Source organism: Heterodontus francisci, chromosome 30 (assembly GCF_036365525.1).
Source record: "Heterodontus francisci isolate sHetFra1 chromosome 30, sHetFra1.hap1, whole genome shotgun sequence".
In the NCBI taxonomy this organism is placed as follows: Eukaryota; Metazoa; Chordata; class Chondrichthyes; order Heterodontiformes; family Heterodontidae; genus Heterodontus; species Heterodontus francisci.
Window position 1 is genome coordinate 28,432,455 of NC_090400.1, and position 23,598 is coordinate 28,456,052.

General features: G+C 40.0%; 1 protein-coding gene across 2 annotated transcripts in view; it reads left to right on the forward strand.

The window, feature by feature from the left end:
• The window catches only part of tyw1 (tRNA-yW synthesizing protein 1 homolog (S. cerevisiae)), a 160,324-nt gene that overhangs the window by 28,832 nt on the left and 107,894 nt on the right, over positions 1-23,598 (forward strand). For both annotated transcript variants that reach the window (XM_068010279.1, XM_068010280.1), the window contains one exon: positions 1,013-1,139. In XM_068010279.1, the coding sequence (XP_067866380.1) occupies positions 1,013-1,139 (127 nt within the window). The remainder of the gene's footprint in view (positions 1-1,012; positions 1,140-23,598) is intronic.

Consider the following 23,598-nt stretch of genomic DNA (forward strand, 5'->3'; position numbering starts at 1 on the left):
TCTGTTGGCTTTATATGTCTCAGGCTGAGAAGAGAGTGGTTGAGAGGGATGATACCTTATTGTTTAAGTCTACAATTTGGAAGGGGAAAAACATTTCTGGACCATAAGAACAAAATGCAGTTATTTGGAATGTATTACATCCGCAGCAATTGAAAATTCCTCAGTTGACACAGGAACCAGAATGTGTCTAATTTCACTGGCATTTATCAATCACTTTGTGCTTTTTTGGGGGGAAAAAAGGATGAAAACTAAGGTTCTGACTTGTAAGCTGGCAAGTCATTGAACTCTGACCTCACCCAGTGTTTAACAGCAGCTAAATTTTGTGGCCATAAAGGGGTATAGTTTCTCCTTACTGGCAGAATTGTACCTGATGCATTATGTAGTTTAATGTTGGATTTCCATATACCAGAGCATGTCAGCTGATTATTGTGAGCAATGCCATCGAGCACCCATCAGTTTAAAGAGGTTGCGATAATATCACATTGATATATAATTTGTGTATTTATATTGCTGTCATGGACAGTGGTTTATTTACTGTTTCACTTTCTGCCAGGCCTTTGCGCTACCGTGTACAATAGCTAGATCTTTTCTTGGATTCTTGCTATTCAAATTCCACCTTTAAAAGACAAAGGAAAGTAGAATGATATAATTTGGAATTTGAAGTAAATTTTAGCCCTGAGATTATACTCACTGGCACAGCAGCCACCTTGCTTGCACATTATTTTTAGAACAAAGTCCGACTCATTGAAATTAGCTAACTTGATCAGCATTTGGAGAGAAAACAAAACTATTCAGTGACCTTCCCTCCTTGTCAGACATTGGTACAGGTGGAAAAGCTTAAGTCTGACAAATTTTTACTTTACATAACATTAAATATAGCATATATAAACTGTATTTTAAGAAAAATAGATATGCACCTTTTCTCAGTCTCCAAATTGCACACTGAGTTTTAGCGCAGTGTTTGTGCTGTAACCTGTGGTAATTCTTAATTCTGTTTCCTGTGCTCTTATAGCAAGAAAGAGAAGCAGACGAAGAAGCTGTAAAACAAAAAACATCAAAACGTGCCGTTGGAAAAAATGAAATAGCAGAACCAAGAGAGATGATCACTCCAGCACTTAGGAATGCACTTACAAAGCAAGGTATGATTGTTAAAAAAGTTACCTCTTCTTGACCAGAAATTTGTGATTTTGATTTTCCACATTGGGAAATCCTCAAGTTTGTTTGCTCAAAGCCCAAAAGTAAATACCCTTTTTTATACAAAAAAGTAGATCACATGTGGTGTTTTTCATGGTCAGTTCTCTGCCTCTCTTTCTGTTGTCTGTCTCTCTGACACGTATCGCTATGTCTCTGTTAATCTCTTTCTCTGCATTATCTATGTGTCTTTGTGTGACTCTCTCTCTGTTTCTCGCTCTCTTGCTCTCTCTTCTTCAAATCTTTTTTCCTATAATACAAAATAGATCATTATTCATTATTTCTTATGTATTTAAACGATAGAATAAAGTTGAAAATCTCACAAGACTCGTTGAAGGAATACCATTTTGTCTCTAATTGTATAGAGCAGTATAAATTAACCTGTGTAAAGTGTTTGCTTTATGAAGAAAAAATTCTCAAAAAGCCTAGAGCAATGTAATCTTTGGTATCTGGCTACAAAGCTGTTGAGTTTAGGATTGTGTCTCATACAAATTAGCTGTGTGCTGCTCAACAGTAAAAGACTAGTTGGTATCATCAGATCACATTTAATAAATCGACTTGTAAAATTGAGCTTCCTGTCACGTGTGCAATTTAACATTTGTCTGACTACAGTATTGGTATTTGTTTCTTGTATAATTTAATAGTTTAATTAACCCTTGAATAATTTTATTAAACCAATAACCCCATGTATGATATTATTTAACTATTCACCCCTTGTTTGATTTTGCTAAACAAGTAACCTATTTCTTAGACAAGTGCATATGAAGGAGGCCATTCATCCCATTTAACTTGTCTTTTTATTGAAATTTATAATCCCCATCCCTACATGTCTCTTGAAATATTCCATAGATTTTGCCTACACTGCTCTTGTTTATCACTATGTGAATATGTGCTTCCTGACAGTTCGAACTTGCCTTTATGTAATTTGGACCCATAGTCCTTATAATTCAGTTGTAGTCTAACTTGAAGTAATGCTCATGATTAATCTTTTCTACTAATTACCCAAAATATCTCTAAGAGCCCCTCTTACTCATCTTATTTCTAGTTTTCTCTGATAGCCTAATCCTCTGAGACTAGGGGTCAGCCTCTATAACTCTTCCAGCGCCTGAATGTTTCTGTTATGTTTTGATGAACAAAGCTGAAGCAGTATTAAAGGTGTGGCTTGAGCAGAACACTGAACAGCTTTAGCATAGCTGCCTTAGACCTACAGTCTATTAATGTCAGTGGAGCTTCATATTCTGTTTGGTTTGTTGATTGCTGCTGTACAGTGACTGCACATGATCACACTCGGGTGTTTTTTCAGCCTCTTGCCTCACACCACTCATTCAGTCAGTTCCCAATTTTTCTTCCAATATACAAGATCTTGTTTTTATTTCTGTATTGCATGTCATCTAGCATTCTTCTGTCAATTTTCATATATTGTCTAGGAAGGCTCTTCGGTTCGTCTTAATACATCCATCCAGAACAATTTGACACTTCCTTCCATCTCCCCTCTGTTGCTGAATCTTGTTGCTTTTGAAACAATTCCATAATTTTTCTTCCATCTCTCTGCCCAAATGTCCATTCCAAATATTAATCATATTCTGTGTGAATCTATGGTTACTGGTTTGAATCTGTGTCCCCTTGTGCTACACCTACTGTTTAAAGTAATATTCTGATCTTTTCCATACCATTTACTACCTTTCATACCTCCATAACATCAATTCTCAAACAACATTGTTAAGCTTCAATCATGCCAGTCTTTTCTCAACAATCAGTCCCTTAACACCAGGAATCTGCCTCAAGGCTGCTTTTTATAATGCTTCCAGTACTTCATTGTCTTGCTTGATTATCGGAGACTAGAACTGGACACAGTACTAAGTGTGGTCTGACCAGAGAATTGTACAACTTGATCATGACTTCGCTTGACTTGTATTTTAATGTTTGGTAATGTACTTCAATATGCTTTTTACTTTGATTGCTTCTCTGGATTGGCTGAGCATGGAGTCTATTAATCCTGGTTCGTTTCCAACTTGAACTGTAGCTATTTCAACATCATATGTGGAGTATGTACATTGCCCAATTTTCCTATTTATATGCAAAACTTTACACTTGTCTGCATTAAATCTCATCTGCTGCTGTTTAGCCCACTTACACAAATCTTTTGTTTGGCTCATTTTGTAATTTTTGGCTGCCTCCTTCATTTCCATTGCTGCTTCTAGTTTGGTATGAGCTGTATATTTTTCCATAGAGTTTCGGAATCCAAGTCATTGATGTAAATTAGAAACAGCAATGATCCCAAATTTGAATCTTTGAGCACTCCACGGTGTACTTCACACACTCTGACTTTACTCCTGTAACCAGTATCCATTGTTTTCTACCCTTCAGGTAATTTAAAAAAAAATTTATTGGGAAATAGGCATCTCTAGGAAGGCCAGCTTTTATTGCCCATATTTAGTTGCTCTTGAGAAGGCAGTAGTGAGCCGTCTTCTTGAACTGCTGCAGTCTGTGTGGTGAAATCCGGGTGTTCCCGGATTTTAACAAAGGGACGGGGGAGCGGTGACAGATTTCTAAGTCAGGATGTGACTTGGAGGGGAACTTGCAGGTGATGATCTCATACACCTGCTGTCCATGTCCTGGTGGAGGGTCCAGGTTTGGGAGGTGTTGTCGAAGAAGTCTTGGCGAATTGCTGCAGTGCATCCTGTAGATAGCACCCGTTGCAGCCATGGTACGCCAATGTTGGAAGGAGTGGATATTTAATGTGGTGGATGGACTTATCCAACCCAAGTATGAATCCATTGTTTTACATGGAATTGAAGTAAGGCTAATGGATCTTTAATTGCCATTTTATTTTTTGTTGCTTTGTTAACTTATTTCTAATGTGCTGGTACCTCCCCAGTGTCCTTGGATTCCCTCATAATGATTGTAGGTGTCTTGCAAACCGACACATTGACACTTCTCAACAACCTGGAATAAATACCATCCAACCCTGGAGATTTATTTATTTAAGCCCTTTTAGCATCTCATCTTTTTCTTAGTCTTTAATGGCGCTGGAGTATTTTTTCTAATCATTCATCGGATGTGGGCATCGCTGGCTTTTATTGCCCATCCCTAATTGCCCTTGATAAGATGGTGGTGAGCTGCATTGAACCACTGCAGTCCACGTGCTGTTGGGGAGGGAGTTCCAGGATTTTGATCCAGCAACAGTGAAGGAACGCCGATATATTGCCAAGTAAGGGTGGTGTGTGACTTGGAGGTGAGCCTGCAGGTGGTGGTATCCCCATGAGTCTGCTGCCCTAGTTTTTCTAGGTGGTAGAGGTCGCGGGTTAGGATGGTGCTGTTGAAGGAGCCTTGGCGAGTTGCTGCCGCTGTGCATCAGTGGTGGAGGGAGTGAATGTTTAAGGTGGTGAATGGGGTGCTAATCAAGCAGGCTACTTTGACCTGGATGGTGTTGAGCTACTTGAGTGTTGTCAGAGCTGTGTGCCAGGCAAGTGAGGAGTAGTCCAATACACTTCTGACTTGTGCTGCTCTTGTAGCCGCAGTATTTATGTGGCTGGTCCAGTTAAGTTTCTGGTCAATGATAACCCCAGGACGTTGAGGATTCAGTGATTGTAATGTTGTTGAATGTCAAGTGAGATGGTTAGATTCTCGCTTGTTGGAGATGGTCATTACCTAGTACTTTTTGAGGGAGGTCTTGTTATTTATTTGTTCCCTTGTGAATACTTTTAGGGAGTATTTGTATTCACTGTCAGTTTCAAGACCATTTGCATCTTTTAATATTATCTCCTCTGTGATAGTTATTTTACTATTGCAAAAAATACAGTTTTTTACTGTTATACGTTGTCTCTGCAGTTATGCTTTTTCTAGATTTCACTTGGTCTGTCTGATCATCCTTTTAACTTGCTTCAGTGTGATTTGACATTTGTCCCAGTGAATCCTTTCACCTTTCTCTCTGCAAGATTAGTCGAGGTGATTTTTCCTTTTCAATTTGTTTCGTCTGAACTTATTAAACTTGCGGATGTGTCCAGAATTGTTCTTTTCAAGATGTTCAGTTTGCCTTTGATTGAAATGTTGGTAAGCATCCTTCTCCAATCTTGCTTCTTCTTTGCAAAACGCAGCACAGATCCACCGAATGGGATTGATACCATGACCAGCAAAAGGTCACAAAGCAGCTTATAAGAGCTACTAAAAGCGATTATGAAAGGAAACTTGCAAGAGACATCAAAATCAATAAGAAGAAATTTTATAGTTATATAAAGGGAAAGCGGGTGGTCAAGAGCAATGTAGGCCCACTAAAAGCTGAAAATGGAGATATTGCCATTGATAATGGGGAAATGGCAGACATGTTGAACAATTACTTGGCCTCAGTATTTACAGTTGAAAAGGAGGTTAACTTGCCAGAAGTCCCGAAAAAATTAATAGCTGATAAGGGACAGGGACTTACAATTAACGTAAGTAAAACATCAGTAACGAGGAAATTAATGGAACTATAGAGTGAGAAATTCCCAGGATCTGACAGTTTCCATCCGAGGGTGTTAAAGGAAGTAGGGGAGCACATAGTAGATGCCCTAACTATAGTCTTTCAGAGTTCCCTAGATTCAGGAGTGGTCCCTCTGGATTGGAAAGTTGCACATGTCACTCACCTTTTTAAGAAGGGTGAAAGGGGGAACCAAGGAAATTACAGACTAGTTAGCCTGACGTCTCTGGTGGGCAAGCTGCTGGAGTCTAAAATCAAGGATAGGGTGACTGAACACCTAGAAAAATTTCAGTTAATCAGGGACAGCCAGCATGGATTCATGACGGGAAGGTCATGCCTGACAAATCTCATTGAATTTTTTGAAGAGGTGACTAAGGTAGTGGACAGGGGAATGTCTATGGATGTTATTTATATGAACTTTCAGAAAGCATTTGATAAAGTCCCACATAAGAGACTGTTACTAAGGTAGAAGCCCATGGAGTTGAGGGCAAATTATTGACATGGTTAGGAAGTTGGTTGAGTGGTAGGCGACAGAGAGTGGGGATAATGGGTAAGTACTCCAATTGGCAGGATGTGACTAGTGGTGTCCCGCAGGGATCTGTGTTGGGTCCTCAATTATTCGCATTATTCATTAACGACCTGGACAATGGCATAGTAAGTCATATATCCAAATTTGCTGATGATACAAAGTTAGGCGGTATTGTAGCCCGTCTAGATGATAGCATAAAATTTCAAAGGGATATTGACAGACTAGGTGAGTGGGCAAAACTGTGGCAGATGGATTTCAATGCGGGCAAGTGTGAGATTATCCATTTTGGACCAAAAAAGGATAGAGCAGGGTATTTTCTAAATGGAAGAGGTTAAGTACAGTGGATGAATAAAGAGACTTGGGGATTCAGGTGCATCGATCTTTAAAATGCCACGAGCGAGTGCAGAAAATAATCAAAAAGGCTAATGGAATGGTAGCCTTTATATCCAGAGGAGTGGAGTATAAAGACAGAGGTTATGCTGCAGCTGTACTAAACCCTGGTTAGACCCCATTTGGAGTACTGTGAGCAGTTCTGGGCACCACACCATAGAAAGGATATATTGGCTTTGGAGGGAGTGCAACGTAGGTTTACAAGAATGATACCTGGACTACAGGGGTTAAGTTACGAGGAGAGATTGCACAAATTAGGCCTGTTTTCGCTAGAATTTAGAAGGTTAAGGGATGATCTGATTGAAGTCTTCAAGATATTAACAGGAAAAGACAGGCTAGATAAAGATAAACTATTTCTACTGGTTGGAGACTCTAAAACTAGGGCTCATAGTCTAAAAATTAGGACCAGACCGTTCAGGAGAGATGTTAGGAAGCACTTCTTCACGCAAAGGATGGTAGAGGTTTGGAACTCTCTCCCACAAACAGCAGTGGAAGCTAGAACAGTTGTTAATTTTAAACCTGAGATAGATAGATTTTTGTTAAGCAAAGATATTAAGGGATATGGGCCAAAGGCAGGTATGTGGAGTTAGGCCACAGATCAGCCATGATCTCATTGAATGGTGGGACAGCCTTGAGGCGCTGAATGGCCTACTCCTGTTCCTATCTTCCTATGTTCCTTCAGGCGTCAGTCGTGGCTCAGTTGATGGCACACTCTGAGTTAGAAGGTTGTGGGTTCATGTTCCATTGCAGGACTTGAGCACAAAAATCTAGGCTGACACTCCAGTGCAGTGCTGAGAGTGCTGCCCTGTAGGAGGTGCCGTCTTTCAGATGAGACCTTAAACCGAGACCCCTGACTGCCCCTCAGGTGGATGTAAAAGATTCCATGGCACTGTTTCGAAGAAGAGCAGGTGGGGGTGTTATCTTTGGTGTCAAGATGAAAATCGCTTCTCATAGCTTCCCTTAAGCAGTCATGAAGCAGTCCTGCATTACATTCACCAGTTCTGACTCTAAACCACTTGGCCTTTTCCAACTATATTGGGTTGATTAGTTTTCCACTGAGATAACTTGCCTGTTCTTTCACATCCACCTCTACTGTTAGACAGCTTCAGATTATACTATTTTTCCTTTAGGTTGGGTTCATCTGCATACTTGACCAGCTTATAACATTGGGCAAGAGTTTGTTGTAGCAGGGCATCTAACGGCTGTGCCATTTGCTCCTGCTCACAATTTTTTCCAACAAAATTGCTGAAAGTACAAACTGATAACCACATGGGAAAGGAAGCAGAACTTCTAGGACCAGCGTGTAAAGGGGAACCAACAGAGTATCTCATTAAGCAATAAGATTTAAGAATGGGGAAATAAACACCTTGGAGGACTGAGAAGGAGGGTGAATTAAAGTGGGTGAATTCAATGTCAAATCAGGTCAAAAAGAGAAATAAAGAGTGGGAAAAAATAGATTGAATTAAGAAAGGGAGAAAATAGAGACAGAAGGGAAAAGTAAGAATTCAAAAAAAAAAATTAATATGTGATATCTTTAAAATTTCCATGATAAACTTAAACCTGAAGAAATGAGACCTCATAGTTGTAATATTTAATCACGATGCCAGAGAGGTTGATTGACAGTAACCATTATCACATCATTAAAAGGGTACTTCTGCTACTAATTACTAGTCCTAATTATCTGCAGTGGGTTTAGTTCCTATCTACCACAGATGTACAGCAACTTCATGGCATTCAATGAATTTCTGTGGTGAGCTAGTCAGCGAGATGCTGTTATCACGCAGTTAATGGTAGTGTGGCGCAAATTGGACGACAACTTTTGGATATTTATATTTAATCTTCTCCTTACTTGAAGTTACTTTAACCATTTACACTAAACAGTGGCGAGCGCCATTGTCCTCACAGTTATTTTGTCAGCCGAGTCTGGCCATATGTGGATGAGAAGTAGTATGGGCTTCAGCATTGATTCCTGGCATTCTACTCAATGCACCTCCCTAACCCAACATCAGTCAACCAGTACTAATGCCTAGAAAATTTCAGTTTCATTGCTTAGTAATGTCTGGTATTTAGGGAAATTTGTGCATTTAATATCTTAATTTAGGACTGGGATTTGCTTTTAAAATATTTTTTGCCACCGCAGCCTTTCTACCTCCATGTTGCTGATAACTTGTTATTAAAACTTTCTCAAAACACTGAGGGCTATTTTAATTGTTCCAGAATGTGTTTTTTGTTGAATGCAGATTTTAAACTTTCACGCTGGCTGTTGAGATTTTTGTTGGAAGTATAATCAAAGAATTGATTGGGTTTTCATCTGTACCCATGCATCAGGTTACAGGAAATCACGGAAACGGTTGAGGATACTCTGTACACTGCATGGACAGTCTATGCCATGTTTGTATATGTGAGAAAACTGCAAGGCAATTGAGGAAGAAAGAGTGCGAGAGCTGATGATGCAAGTAGAATTGAGAGAGAAAGGTATACAGACAGTAAACAGTACAGATAGGAAATCCATGTGTATAGACACACTTGCTCCAATACTTTAGTAACTTAATTGGATTTGCAACAGTGCTGTAATATAGTTGCTTTTGTATCAAAGTTTTCCTTTGAAGTACTGAGAAAAATAAGAAAATAAACAGCAGCTAAAAAGTATTAGGACAGAGTGGAGAGAGAGATCTGAAAAGGATAGAAACAAATCATGAATTCCATTAGAGTAGGGTTATGGTCTGATTAATGGGCAAAAGATGCTTGTATGAGATTGGTAATCCTGCTTTAGTTGAGTTATAAAACCTAAAACTGTTTAGTGATACTATAAATGTTGATATGCCAATAGAATGTTGTACTATTTTTGCTGTGTAGCTGTTGCAGTGCAGTGAGTCACTATGCAAACTTTATATATGAGCACACCTTATACTACTATCATATTATAATAACTCCCCCCTGAAATCATAGCTTTCCTTCTTGTGTGATATTTTCATTCGGGTATTGTAATCAATTCTGGTCTGAAACTGTAGAGTGCCTTTGATCTATGGCACATATATCCAGGGAACAGTGCAAGTATTATGATTCATTGTTCTTTGTTGAATTGCTGAACTTCTGTGTATCTGTGCTTTTAAAAGCTTAGAGTTTCTCAAAATTGAGCCCTTTGAAGCTATTCTCTCCTAATGTGCTGTGTATAATATTTTTGACATGTTTAGTCTTCTATGCATGTGGCTTTATAAAGTGGCCAATTATCTAGTAGTGTAGCCTTGATATAAAATAGAATACATTCAAATTTAGGTGGTTTAAGCTCAGTTTATTCACTTTTTTTTTGCATATCTGTTCAGTGAGAGACTAGTTAAATTACACATCACAGATTGTGCTTTACTGAGTCTCTTGACATATACCGCACTATTGCAATATACCTACAATGACTCAAATCTTGATTCAGTTTTCAATGTTCAAACACTTACTATAAAGAAATGTTTTTATCTGCATTCTCCAAGATTTACAATAACATTGATTCTGAATTTGACTTTCTGAAGACTTGTATGAATTTGCATCTCTGTGCAATATATGTTGAATTTCTCTATCCTTCAATTTTATGAAGGCTGAATTAAACTCTAACTACATTTATGAACAAGAACAAAAGAAGTTTCTGAATGTTCACTGCTGTTTAAAAACTCTCTGATACACATTTTCTGTGTTATTCGGCATAAAGGTCACTGCTGCAAAGTCGAGAGTCGGTCAACAATGGTGAATAAATTCAGGAATCTTAAAAATGCACTTACTGAGAAGCTGATAGTGTCAATGAGCTCTGAGATGTGCTTATATTCAGGTTGTAGCACAACGTTTCTCTTTATCCCACAATGAGCTCCATTGTACTAGAACTAGCTATAAGAAGCAAAGCTATCATTAGCTGTTAATTGTAAATGTGGATAATGGAACAATCTGCTGATGCCAGTAAATGCATCGCACTAAAACGGTAAAGGTTGAGCGTGAAAGGGAATTTCAATTAACTCCATTCCAGAGAAAATGTAAATCTATAGCCTTGAGAGAGAAGAAGGAAGACTTGTATTTGCATGGAGTCTTTCACGTCCCAAAGCTCTTCAGAGCCAATGAAATACTTTTGAAGCATAGCCACTGTTGTAATGACCAGTGGACTGTGAAACACCAGTTGATATGGAGTTTATCCTGAGCTGAAGTTTGAGCATCACGGAGTTATTCTTTGACTTTTATTATGTTTTTAAGAAAAGCTGAAGCTCTTGATCTGCAGTGCCAGCATGATGTGGGAGGTCCTCAATGCTTTGAGTGTGGGAAATGTCTTTGCTGTTTGAACACCGCTTAGTGTTTTTCAGTTTGAGAAGCAGAACAAATTATGAGGATTAAAAAAAAAACTGGATGCCTTTCCATGGGGTTAGGAAGAGGAAGGGATTCCCAAGATTGTTGAATTGACAGAGGTATTCAATAGTTAATATCTGTGACAATGGTAACTAGGAGCAATTTCACTACGCAGCGAAGCAAGTGGTTGCAAAAGATAGGAGGGGGGAATCAGGAAAGTGCTGAAACAGTAGTGATACAGATGCAGAAATCAACAAGCGCATGGGTAAGGCTTCCACTGCTATGTCCAGACTGGCCAAGAGAGTGTGGGAAAATGGCGCACTGACACGGAACACAAAAGTCCGAGTGTATCAGGCCTGTGTCCTCAGTACATTGTTCTACGGCAGCGAGGCCTGGACAACGTATGCCAGCCAAGAGCGACGTCTCAATTCATTCCATCTTCGCTGCCTTCGGAGAATACTTGGCATCAGGTGGCAGGACTATATCTCCAACACAGAAGTCCTTGAAGCGGCCAACACCCCCAGCTTATACACACTACTGAGTCAGCGGCGCTTGAGATGGCTTGGCCATGTGAGCCGCATGGAAGATGGCAGGATCCCCAAAGACACATTGTACAGCGAGCTCATCACTGGTATCAGATCCACCGGCCGTCCATGTCTCCGCTATAAAGACGTCTGCAAATGCGACATGAAATCGTGTGACATTGATCACAAGTCGTGGGAGTCAGTTGCCAGCATTCGCCAGAGCTGGCGGGCAGCCATAAAGACAGGGCTAAATTGTGGCGAGTCGAAGAGACTTAGTAGTTGGCAGGAAAAAAGACAGGGGCGCAAGGGGAGAGCCAACTGTGCAACAGCCCCGACAAACAAATTTCTCTGCAGCACCTGTGGAAGAGCCTGTCACTCCAGAATTGGCCTTTATAGCCACTCCAGGCGCTGCTCCACAAACCACTGACCACCTCCAGGCGCATATCCATTGTCTCTCGAGATAAGGAGGCCCAAAAGAAAGAAAAAAGAAAGAACAGATTCTATATTCAGGTAACAGAATGCACTTTGTAGAAAATCTCATAATTTTGAACATCTGTATCAGAACTTCCCTTAACTTTTTGTTTCAGTAAACAGAGGCCTGTTTTCTCTTGGTCTCTCCTCATAACTAAAACCTCTCATTCCTGTTATTATCTCAGTGAATCTCTTCTGCATCCTTTTTAAGGCCTTGCTTCCTTCCTAAATCAGGCACACAAAACTGGGCACAATATTCTAACTGCATTCTAACCAATGATCTGTACAGGTTTAGTATTACCTCTTTACTTTTGTACCCTTGTGCCCTTGTTTATAAAAACTAAGATCCTATTGCATTCCTTATACACTTATTAGCTTGTCCTCCCACTTCTGAATATCTGTGTGTCTGGACCCCTAAATCTATTTGCTCCTCTGGTCCGTAGAAAATTTATCATTTAATGTACATGTTCTCTCCTTATTCTTCCTCCCAAATTATATCATCTCGCCTTAAAAGCACTAAATTTCATCTAATGTCTATGCCCAGTCTACTAACATATGTCATGAATCTGCAGTTCTCTTCACGGTTGGCCTATTTTTGTGTCATCTGTGAATTTTGATATTGGGAACTCTATATCCAAGTCAGATCATTTTTTATATTAAGATTATTGGTCCTAGCACTGATTCTTGGGAAACACTGGTTTACATCCCTTTATTCTGAAAAACATCCATTAAGTTCTGCACTCTGTTGTCTCTTTTCTAACCAATTATCTATCCAAGCACTCCTTTTAGTACCATGTAACTTAAATTTTATCAATGAACTAATTTGTTGCTGAATGTCCTTAACTCATTCATGTTCTACTAGGTAAGTATTCATTTTATCCTGTATTTAAGGCCTCTGGAAGTTGACACACTACCAATGCTAGTTGGCCTGATCTATAGTTATTTGGTTTATCTATTTCTTTCTATTTGATCAGAGATACATTGGCAATGCTTCAGTCCTCTGGCACATATTTGATCTCCAAGGTTATTTGGAAGATTCTGAATCTTTCAGGCTTCCATCAGGGCGTGGTGCCTTTTCTGCTTTGAGCACTGCCAATTTTATTTTCAGTTCTTACCGGTACTTTATCCTATCTAATAGTTCAACCTCCTTTTTTTTTTAAGCCTTTCATTCTAACTACTACTTTTGTGACAGCGGAGGTAAAGAATACATTTAATATAACCACCATTCATCTGTCCTTCTTGTAGATTTCTTTTGCATCTGTAATTGGCCTTACTTTTTAAACTATTCTTTTATATTTTATCTGTTTAAACAATCCTTTACTATTTCCTTTTGTTAGCTGACGGTCTTTCTTCATAGCCTCTCAACTTTTCTAATCTTTTTTGCTTCCCCTCTTTATTTCCTATATTCTGCTTAATTTTCTTTCATGCTACTGTATTTGCCCTAGATATTACATAAGCCTCTTACTAAATGTCCTTTTGATTTCCCTAGTCATCCAAGGAACTCCAGCTTTAGTTGCACCACATATTTTTGGTGTGGTAGTTTTGAATACCTCAAGTCATCTGGATAAACATTTACCATTGTTTGTTAATTGTCTTATCTTTCTTTTCAACTTATCTAGGCTAAGTCCCATTTTATCCCTTTGGCATGTACTTTTTTGCAGTCAAGTACTTTTGTATTTGACTGTTTTCCTTTTCAATTTTAAATCAAACCTATTTATGTCATGGTTGCTGGTTCCTAGATGTTAACCATACCTTATCACATACTTGCCTCATCTAATTTTCTAGAACTAGATCCAAAACTACTTCTTTCAGCGTTAGACTAAAAACCTACTGATCTGGAATGCAGTCTGGACATATTAGAGGAATTCCTCCTGTTCTTTGCCACTTATTTTACTTTTACCCAGTCTGTCTTTGGATAATTAAATCTTTAATTATTTTGTCCCCATTATTCCTGCATTTTTCTCTTAGTCTGCATATTGTTACGCAGGCGCTTCTGTTTTTCTGTGTAAAATATGTTTAAGAAATTATAGTTGAATTTTGGACATTGAATCATCTGAAGATTGCTGAACTTTGTGGGCATTTTTCTTAAAAGGAAGGTCAACAGGAGGTTGACCAGTAAACAAGTTTTTACTGGAAGGCGCATGTTTGTAAAGAACCCAGCATGGGGTTTGACCTGAAGAGCTATTTGCTTATTGACAAGTCAGGATTTATGGCTGTCATCGGACTTGTCTCTGGAAAAACTTGGTTTCATTTTGAACTGTTTAAAAAAAAAGTCAGTTTGTTTGGCTAAAAATGGGCAGTTGGAGTTTGCTTATTGATCTGCCAGGAGAAGACAACCTTGCTTATCTTGCTCTTGAAAAGCATATACTGTATCAAGTTGTATTATTGCCTCCTGTATTTGAAGAAATCCTGAATGTTTGCAGAAACCTTGCATCTTTAAAAAGAACTTTGCATCAAATGTGTGAGAATTGAAACCATTCTTTCTGCACACCTGATGTAAGACCTATGTGATGCCTTCTGTAGCTGTATTTCATGAAAGCCTACCCAGACTGTTCATCAACATTGCCTGCAATGAACTTTTTCTGGGAGGATTCCTAGTGGCAGCCACCCATTCGCCTTTGGGACACCTCGGCAAAACATGTCTTCTGTTCAGTCGAAGTTTTTTTTTTATTCATTCCATTTCTATTTCTTTGTAACTGGTTAACCAGTTTTGCATTTTTGTGTTTGTGCGTGAGGCCTCAGAGAAAATAAGGGGCTTTAATATTTCAATTCGCGTGTATGTTTTACCTCATTATTGGTTAAGACTTGGTTTATAATAAACGGATAATTTTGTTCTTTATTAAAGAAACCTGGTTGGTGTACTTTATTCTGGGGACAAAAAGTATCTGATTGATTGTTGCAGTAAGTGGGAAAACTAAAATATATGTTGTGACCTGTGGAGAAGTGGGACTGAATTAACAGTGCATTCTTCCCACCTCAGTCTTAACAATATCCCTTTTTTGTCTATTTTCTCATCTCTGGTGTATCTACACTACATTCTATGGTTTTAATGTCCTTTCTATAATAGGGTGCCAAAAGCTTCACACAATACCCTAATTGTGGCCTGACATTGTCACGTATAAACTCATCATATCTAGGAACATAGGAACAGGAGCAGGCTATTCTGCCCATCAAGCCAGCTCTGCCATTCAGTACGATCATGGCTGATCATACACTTCAATGCTTTTTTCCCCACACTATCCCCATATCCCTTTATGTCATTGGTATTTAGAAATCTGTCAATCTCTACTTTAAACATACTCAGTGACTGAGCTTCCACAGCCCTATGGGGTAGAGAATTGCAAAGATTCACAATGCTCTGAGTCTCCTCATCTGTGTCCTAAGTGGCTTCTCCCTTATTTTGAAATTGTGTCCCTTGGTTCTGGACTCCCCAACCTGGGGAAACATCTTACCTGCATCTACCTTGTCTAACCCTTTAAGTATTTTGTAGGTTTCAATGAGATCACCTCTCATTCTTTGAAACTCTAGAGAATACAGGTCCAGTTTCCCCAATCTCTCTTCATAAGACGGTCCTGCCTTACCGGGAACAAGTCTGGTGAATCTTTGTTGCACTCCCTCTATGGCAATAATATCCTTCCTAAGGTAAGGGGACCAAAACTGCGCACAGTACTCCAGGTGTGGTCTAACCAAGGTTCTATACAGTTGAAGCAGGACTTCACTACTCCTGTACTCCAATCCTCTTGCGATAAAGGCTAACATACCATTAGCCTTCTTAATTGCTTGCTGCACCTGCCTGTTAGCTTTCAGTGACATATTAACGAGGACACCCAGGTCCCTTTGTACATCGACACTTTCTAATCTCTTAAGAAATACTCTGCACATCTATTCCTCCTACCAAAATGGATAACCTCACATTTTTCCACATTATATTCCATCTGCCACGTTCTTGTCCATTCACTAAGTCTGTCTAAATCCCCTTGAAGCCACTTTGCATTTTCCTTACAACACACATTCTCACCTAGTTTTAGGTCATCTGTGTACTTGGAAATATTACATTTCATTCCCACATCCAAATCATTGATATAAATTGTGAACTGCTGGGGCCTTTGCGGTACCCACTAGTTACAGCCTGCCATTGCGAGAATCTCTTGCTCTTGTATCTTAATGCCACTTTTTATAAAAGTTTACGTAGTATTTATTGCCTTTGTTGTGTCTTTATCTTTCGAGGAATTATATGTTGGCATTCTTGGGCATCTTCCTTTTTTTTGCTCCCATAATCCAGTCACTATTTGACATCATCAGCAATGTTCAGTATTACTGCTTCAATTCCTGTGTCCAGATCATTTATGTATAATGAATCTACAAAGGATCAAAGTAATAAGCAATTTGTAAACATTAATTTTACAAAGATGAAACATTAAAACTGGTTTCAGATTGCCCAATTTTTAAATGTTTTGAGGTAAGCATGAAGTTGATTCCACATCAGAAATGTGTGCAGCAAACAAATTACTTCAGAGGAAATGGTGTAGGTAAATATATAAATGCATGTTGTATGATATTCAGTGATGTGAAAACTAAGAACTGTAAATGAGTGCAGTGACAAAATGTTAATTCTCACTGCCTGCATTTGTCATCTGGTTTACTGTATTGCGGTTACCTCATTGGGGCTCTTTGTGTGTGGGGTTACTGGTATTGAATTATGTATTGAGTATCTTTTGGAGAGGGTATGATTGGATTTGTCAGTTGAGATATTTTCAGATTGTCCTGTTTGCTGACTTCCATGACAACGTGCAGTGCACTTTACAGTTTGATGGCTCCATTTCTGACAGTTTCAGAGTGAAGCATGGAGTGAAACATGGTTGTGTCCTAACCACCGCTCTGTTTGGCATCTTCTTCTCCATGCACCTGACCTTCACCTTCCCTGCAGATAGGGAAGGAGTCTATTTACACACTAGGTCAGACGGCAAGTCTACAATCTATCAAGTCTGAAAGCAAAAACAAAAAACACATCGCATCCTGATCAGAGAATTCCTCATGCTAATGATGCTGCGCTAGTCACTCACACTGAAACTCAGCTACAAAGACTCATGGACTGCCTATAACTTGTTTTCTTTGACTGTAAGCTTTAAGAAAACTGTGGTCATGGGACAAGGTATGACATCTCCACCCCTGATCCCACTAAACAGCACCCCACTGGAAGTGGTTAGTAAGTTCTGCTACCTTGAGTCCACGGTGAAAGACAATCTGTCCCCTGATGCAGAGCTTCATACATGTATAGGGATAGCAGCTACCATCTTTGGCCGACTCGCAAAACGTGCATGAAATAATACCAGGCTGACCTTGGGACCAGGTCGATGGTTTATAAGGCCTGTGTTCTCAGCACCTTGCTGCATGGCTGCGAAACCTGGGTGTGTTACAGCTTCCAGGAAGAGAAGCTCAATAATTTCCATCTTCGCTGTCTACGCGCATTATGGGTATATCTTGGCAGGACAAAATCACAAATGCGGCAGCCCTTTCAAAGGCAGAGCTCCCAAGTGTTATGGTACTAATTAAATAGGTGGCTCTGGTGGATCGGACACGTCTGCAGGATGGAAGACTGTTGCATACCCAAGGAACTTTTGTATGGTGAGGTAGCCGGGGCCAGACAACCAGTGGGGCGCCCAAAGCTCAGCTTCAAGAATGCTTGCAAGCGTGACAAGAAGGCCCTAAATGTCGACTGTTGCACCTGGGAGTCACTAGCTAGTGAAAGATCGAAATGGTGACACATTCTGTGGGTTGGTGTGCACTAAAGGCCTGTTCGAGTATAAAATAGAAACCCAACCCGGGCCAAACCCGACCACATCCCACCCGAACCTGACCCGGGCCTGAGTCCTTCAATTTATTCCTGCCCGACCCAACTACCGTAATAAGTTAATGATATCAGACAGGTTATTGTGCTCTATCTTGACCAAATGTTGTAATCCTGTTCATCTGTTCTGGCATCAGGCTATTCCTGCAGAATCGTGCTGATCGAGTTGGGAATCTAAGCTTGATCTCGGCACCAGCAAGCAACGGCACGCCACCCCCCCACCCTGCCAACTTTCACACATGAATGTCCATAGTGCACTGTAGTGTAGAATCACTTTTGGATGCATGGAAGCTACAGCATGAGCGCGATGCCATCATAGAGATGCTCACTCGCTTGTTGCAGAGTGTGGAGTCCGGACTGCACGTTTACCCCCTTAACCTGAACGTTCAATTGAAAATTACTTCCCAGAAAATTGCTGTCCATGTCCAGCCCAACGTGACCCGAGCCCAAATGCTGGACTCAGAGGAGAGACCCGACCCGAACCTGACACATGTTGTCGGGTCAGCTCGGGTTCTGGTCAAGTAGCCACGCTTTAGTGTGCACTACCACGATGAGCAGTTGCTACAGCAGTTTGGCAACAGGTGCCAACGTCAAAAACAACAAACTCATGGCATCACTTGGCAGCTTCGCGTGCAGCACTTGGGGCAGAGCCTGCCTCTCACAGGATTGGCCTTCACAGCCATCGGCAAAGGTGCAGCAAGAGAAAGCATCCCACCTAAATGCATTGTTTGTTGCCTGTCCGTCATCTTTCGTAGATAGAAGGATGCCAACCTGTTTGCTGACTGAATCAGTCCAGTGAGCTACTAAGCCATGCTATTCTGGAAAGTCCTAGGTTTGATTCTCTTTATGCTAAACTGAGATAGAGCAATGATACGGTGTTACAATTGATCTGTTGTCCTGGATGTAAGATGGAAAAAAAGTGGTCAGGGTTCCTACTCCAAATCGTTATCTAGCTGGCAATCTGCATATCTGGACACGCTACGAGGTGGAGATCTGGTTTGGCTGTAATGCCCCATGTGGTTGAAGATCCTGTTGACAGTCACTGTCATGACATACAAATGAATGAAGCACTGCAAACTGCTCGGCATCCATGTCAGTGTGTACCCTAGTAAGGAGTCACTGTCATTGGGGAAGAAGGAAGCAGAGAAAATGGACAGAGAAAACTGGTTTAAAAAATTCCTGTTGTTTGGAGATTGCTAATTAACTGTGTGCCATGTAATCATGGGTTCCGGCATTTCTAGTTGAATGAGGGTCCTTGCATGCATTGAACTGATATAATCACAGATTCTATCAGCTGATGAATCTGACATCCAGAGCATCCCCAGACTAAGTAACTGTATACTAACTGAGTTCTGCTACTTGTTTGCAGACAGCTAAGGTTATCTGAATGATCTTGTGATATTTCTCTGTAGTCCTAGTTCTCAGGATCGAATCCAGCTATGTTCTGGTGCTTTCTGTTGCTGAATTGTCTGCCTACACTTGCTGTCAAGGTGAACATGTGAACAGTGGGTGTGCTCAATTACCTTGTGTCTCTAAGCTAAGGAGAGAAAAAATTGAACATGTTTTCTGCTCCTGATTGTTTTCAAGTAACCTCTTCTAAGTGTGCATATGTGAGGTGAAGACAGTTTTGTGTTCGGCCCTGATAGTCTCCATAATCAAATACCCTGCCAACACTTGGTGTCCAAGTTTCTAGGGAAAATTGTCAGAAGACTATCCACAGCATATGCAACTGGCTTCAGGAAATAAAGGATAAATTGAGAAGAAAAAGCAAATTATACCTTTTAAAGAAAATGGACTTCGAACAATTAGTACACAATTGCTGACATAAAATAAAAGACACATTGTCAGGTCAACAAACATTGTCTTCCTAATTGGTGCTGAAGTTTATTTGTTGTGCTGTTTTTCACCTGCCATCTGGGTAGAATTTTTGATGAGACAATCTGTAGTTTTGTCACAGAGATTCAGCAAGTTGTATTATCTTTTGAAGGACAAAGTCCCTGGTTAATCAATAACAAATGGCAGCTCAAAGAGTGGTACTAAAGTATTGTGCAGAATGTTAAAGCAACATTATTTCAGAATAAGCCTTTTCATACACTTGTTAATTCTACCTCAAGGATTTAGTATTTGTTTTAAATGTATTGTCTTATATAATCCTGGCCCACTCGGCTGTAAAGATAAATCATAATCATCTATTACACCTTTAACATTTTTTTAGCCTACTGTTTCACTCTCTGAAGTGCTGCATTTTCTGAATTATTTGAAACAAAATTCCTTGAGCTCCACCAAAGTTCTGCTATGTGTAGCTGCCTCATATGGATCAGGAAGATCCATGATATTTCTTCAGGATTTCATCTCTGGCCTGTGCTAGATTGTTGATGGAGAATGCGAAAGAAGAAGAAAGATTAAAATCTAAATAGTTTAAAACTGATGCATGTATTTTGGTCTGTACCAAATATTGCTCCCCATCATTTTCATCCTTCCTGATATACATTGACTTCCCTTCCCCAATGCATTTAATTTTAAATCTTCCTGCACCTTTTATATCCCTTGCCCCATCCCAATGCTGCAAATTCCTTCTGCCCTATACCCCCCTGACCCACCCACCCTCCCCTAAACACTTCCTCCCACTGTAGCCTTTTCTACATCTCCTTCCTTCACTTCACTGTTGGTCACAAGAGCCTTCTGCTGCTTAGATCTTACTCTCTGAAATTCCCTCCTGAAACCTCACTGCTGCTCCACTTCTCTCTCCTTTTGAAAAAACTTTCTCACCGATCTCCTTGTCCCAAGTTTTCAGTCATCGCTGCTAATCTTTTTCTGCTTCAATGTCCACTCTCTCAAGCAATTAAATACTTGATATAATTGCAAGTTGTTGTAACCGAGGAGTTCCCCAAGCATATTAACCCATTCATTATAAATAGTAAATGGAGGAGTTTTCCCAAACACAGTTGTAAACCCATTACAACTGCATTGATTATATTATTGTCTAAGATCTTAATTTTGTACCAACTGAAAGGGGAACTGTTATGATGGAAGACAGCAATGATGACCTGTAGGGTAAACAATGTGGGTTATATGGAATATTCGCAGCATTCCCCTCTGTGGCTGTTTACTCATTTTCTGAACATGAATTACTCTTGGGTTTTCCATGTTTTCTTGCTTCCCCCATGAAACATAATCTTGCTACTTTATTACATTAAAATGGTACAAGCTCAACAACCTTGCATTGAAATTCAAAACAAATCTAAACTTATATAAACTGTAGTGTATCAATTACCAATTAGTACTCCCACAGCTACCTCGACTACACTTTCTCACACCCTGCCTCCTGTAAGGACGCCATTCCATTTTCCCAGTTTCTCCGTCTCTGACGCATCAGTTCTGATGATGCTACCTTCCACAACAGCACTTCTGATATTCTTTTTTCTCAACCGAGGATTCCCCCCCACTGTGGTTGACGGGGTCCTCGACCACGTCCGACCCATTTCCGGCACTTCTGCCCTCACCCCTTCCTCTCCCTCCCAGGACGGCGACAGGGTTCCCCTTTCCTCACTTCTCACTTCACCAGCCTCCACATCCAAAGGATCATCCTCCGCCATTTCGCCACCTTCAGCGTGATCCCACCACAAAAGACATTTTCCTCTCTCCTCCCCTGTCAGCATTCCAAAGGGAATGTTCCCTTCGCGACACCCTGGTCCACTCCTCCATCACCCCTGACATCTCATCCCCTTTCCACGGTACTTTCCCAGGCAATCACAGGAGGAGTAATGCTGCTGTTTTACCTTCTCACTATCCAAGGCCCCAAACACTCCTTTCAAGTGAAGCAGCGATTTATTTGTACTTTCAATTTAGTATACTGTATTCGCTGCTCACAATGCAATATCCTCTACATTGCAAAGACTAAACGCAGATTGGGTGACTGCTTTGCAGAATACCTCCACTCAGTCCGCAGGCATGACCCCGGGTTTCCGGTCGCCTGTCATTTTATTTTACTACCCTGCTCTAATTGCCCACATTTCTGTCCTTGGCCTGCTACGGTGTTTCAATGAAGCTCAATGTAAGTTTGAGGAACAGCATCTCCTCTTCCGATTAGGTACTCTATACCTTCTGGACTCAATATTGAGTTCAACAGTTGCAGAGCATAACTGCCATTTTTATTTTTTTTTACCATGTGCCTCTCTTAAACCTGTTTTTCATGTTTTTGCTTTTGGACAGAGCTGTTCATTATTTTGCCATTAACACTCTCTGCACTAATACTTTGTCTTTCACTAAAAATATTAGCACTACCTTTGCCTTTTGTTCTGTGACATCTCTGTTGTTAATCTCTCCTGCCCTCTGCCCTATCACAAACTTTCCCTTTGTTCTTACCCCTCCCCCACCCCAACCTTACACTTGCTCAAAGCCTATTACTTTTCTAACTTTAGCCAGTTCTAATGAAAGGTCACAGACCTGAAACATTGCTTCTCTCTCCAAAGATGCTGCCAGATCTGCTGAGTATTTCCAGCACTTTCTGTTTGTATTTCAGATTTTCAGTATCTGCAGCATTTTGTTTGGGACCTGTATTAACAGACCCCACTATACATGATATGTTGGAGAAGACCTGTCTTTATGCAAAGCAGCCAGCAGCAGAGGCAACAATGACCTGCTGCAGATAACAGTTGCAGCCTACATGGGTAATAGGATACATCACTTTCTGTCACTAAGTGTAAGAGTGGAACTTTGTCTGCACTTTTTTGACACACAATTTGATGTAGGGGGACAAAATCTCGTTACCTGATATATTGCTTTACATAACCATCTCTTTACAGATAATGTAAGATTTTTGCCAGCTATGCAATAAATTACTCCCTTCCCCTCACCACCTCAATGATTTAAAAATATTTGGCAATTCTTATCCAGGAGGTATCAAATTGGTATTGTTCAGGTTGTGGCACAGTAGAAATAAAATGTGGGCACATGCTGTATCTGACATAGTGATTGATGTATTTCATTTTCTAGCACTGACAGCCCTCATGCTGATAGCAAAAATTCATCAAAAGTATAAATATACTGTGAAAGTATTTGCACTGACCTCTCAGCCTTGTTAATTACAGGAAAAAATCAATTATTGTAAATTAGGTAGGTTTTGAGGCATTTGCGGGCCATTTATCTCTCTCATGACTGAATTAGGATGAGCTGAGATTGATAGAACAAATGAGTGATGAAAGTTGTTTGCATGATTGAAAGCACACCTGGAATTTATCATTGCTGATGAGATATTCTTTTTTGCTTCTGTTAGAATATTTTGCATGTTTATGTGACATCTCAAATACCACAAACTGCTAACAGCTGTTAAGAGTTTTATAATGTATCCCTTTCAAGGCTTACAGTCATGTCTTTAGAATATAGGATGTTTTGTTTTGCATGGTGCAATCAATGGTTGATTAATAAAGGTTTTTTTTGTACTTTTGTCATTAATATCATTAGGCGCCATCTTCCGAAGGGTTGTTAAGGTTCACTAATCTCTTGCTTTGTGATTGATTATTCATCCTTTGTTAAGTGTTTCCAGTCAATGTGAAGCTGTTATCAACAAAGTTGAACAAATACTGGGTTGTGTTTCAAGGGCATTTGAATGTAAATCAGAAAAAGCTATTCTGATAGTGATAAATTCTTAGTGAGGCCATGGGAGTACAGTGTCCAGGTTTGGCACCCTGCCTTTAGAAGAATTTTGCGTGTTGAGAGAGTTTAGGGAAGAACAGTAAGAAAGATTCTGGTCGTGGGACTCCAAGGTATAAGGAGAGAGTCACAGAACTGAATGTTTTCATTGCTGAAAGGAAGGTTGAAGGGAGATTTGATGTAGGTCTTTAAAAGGCTTAGACATGCAGATAACGTACAG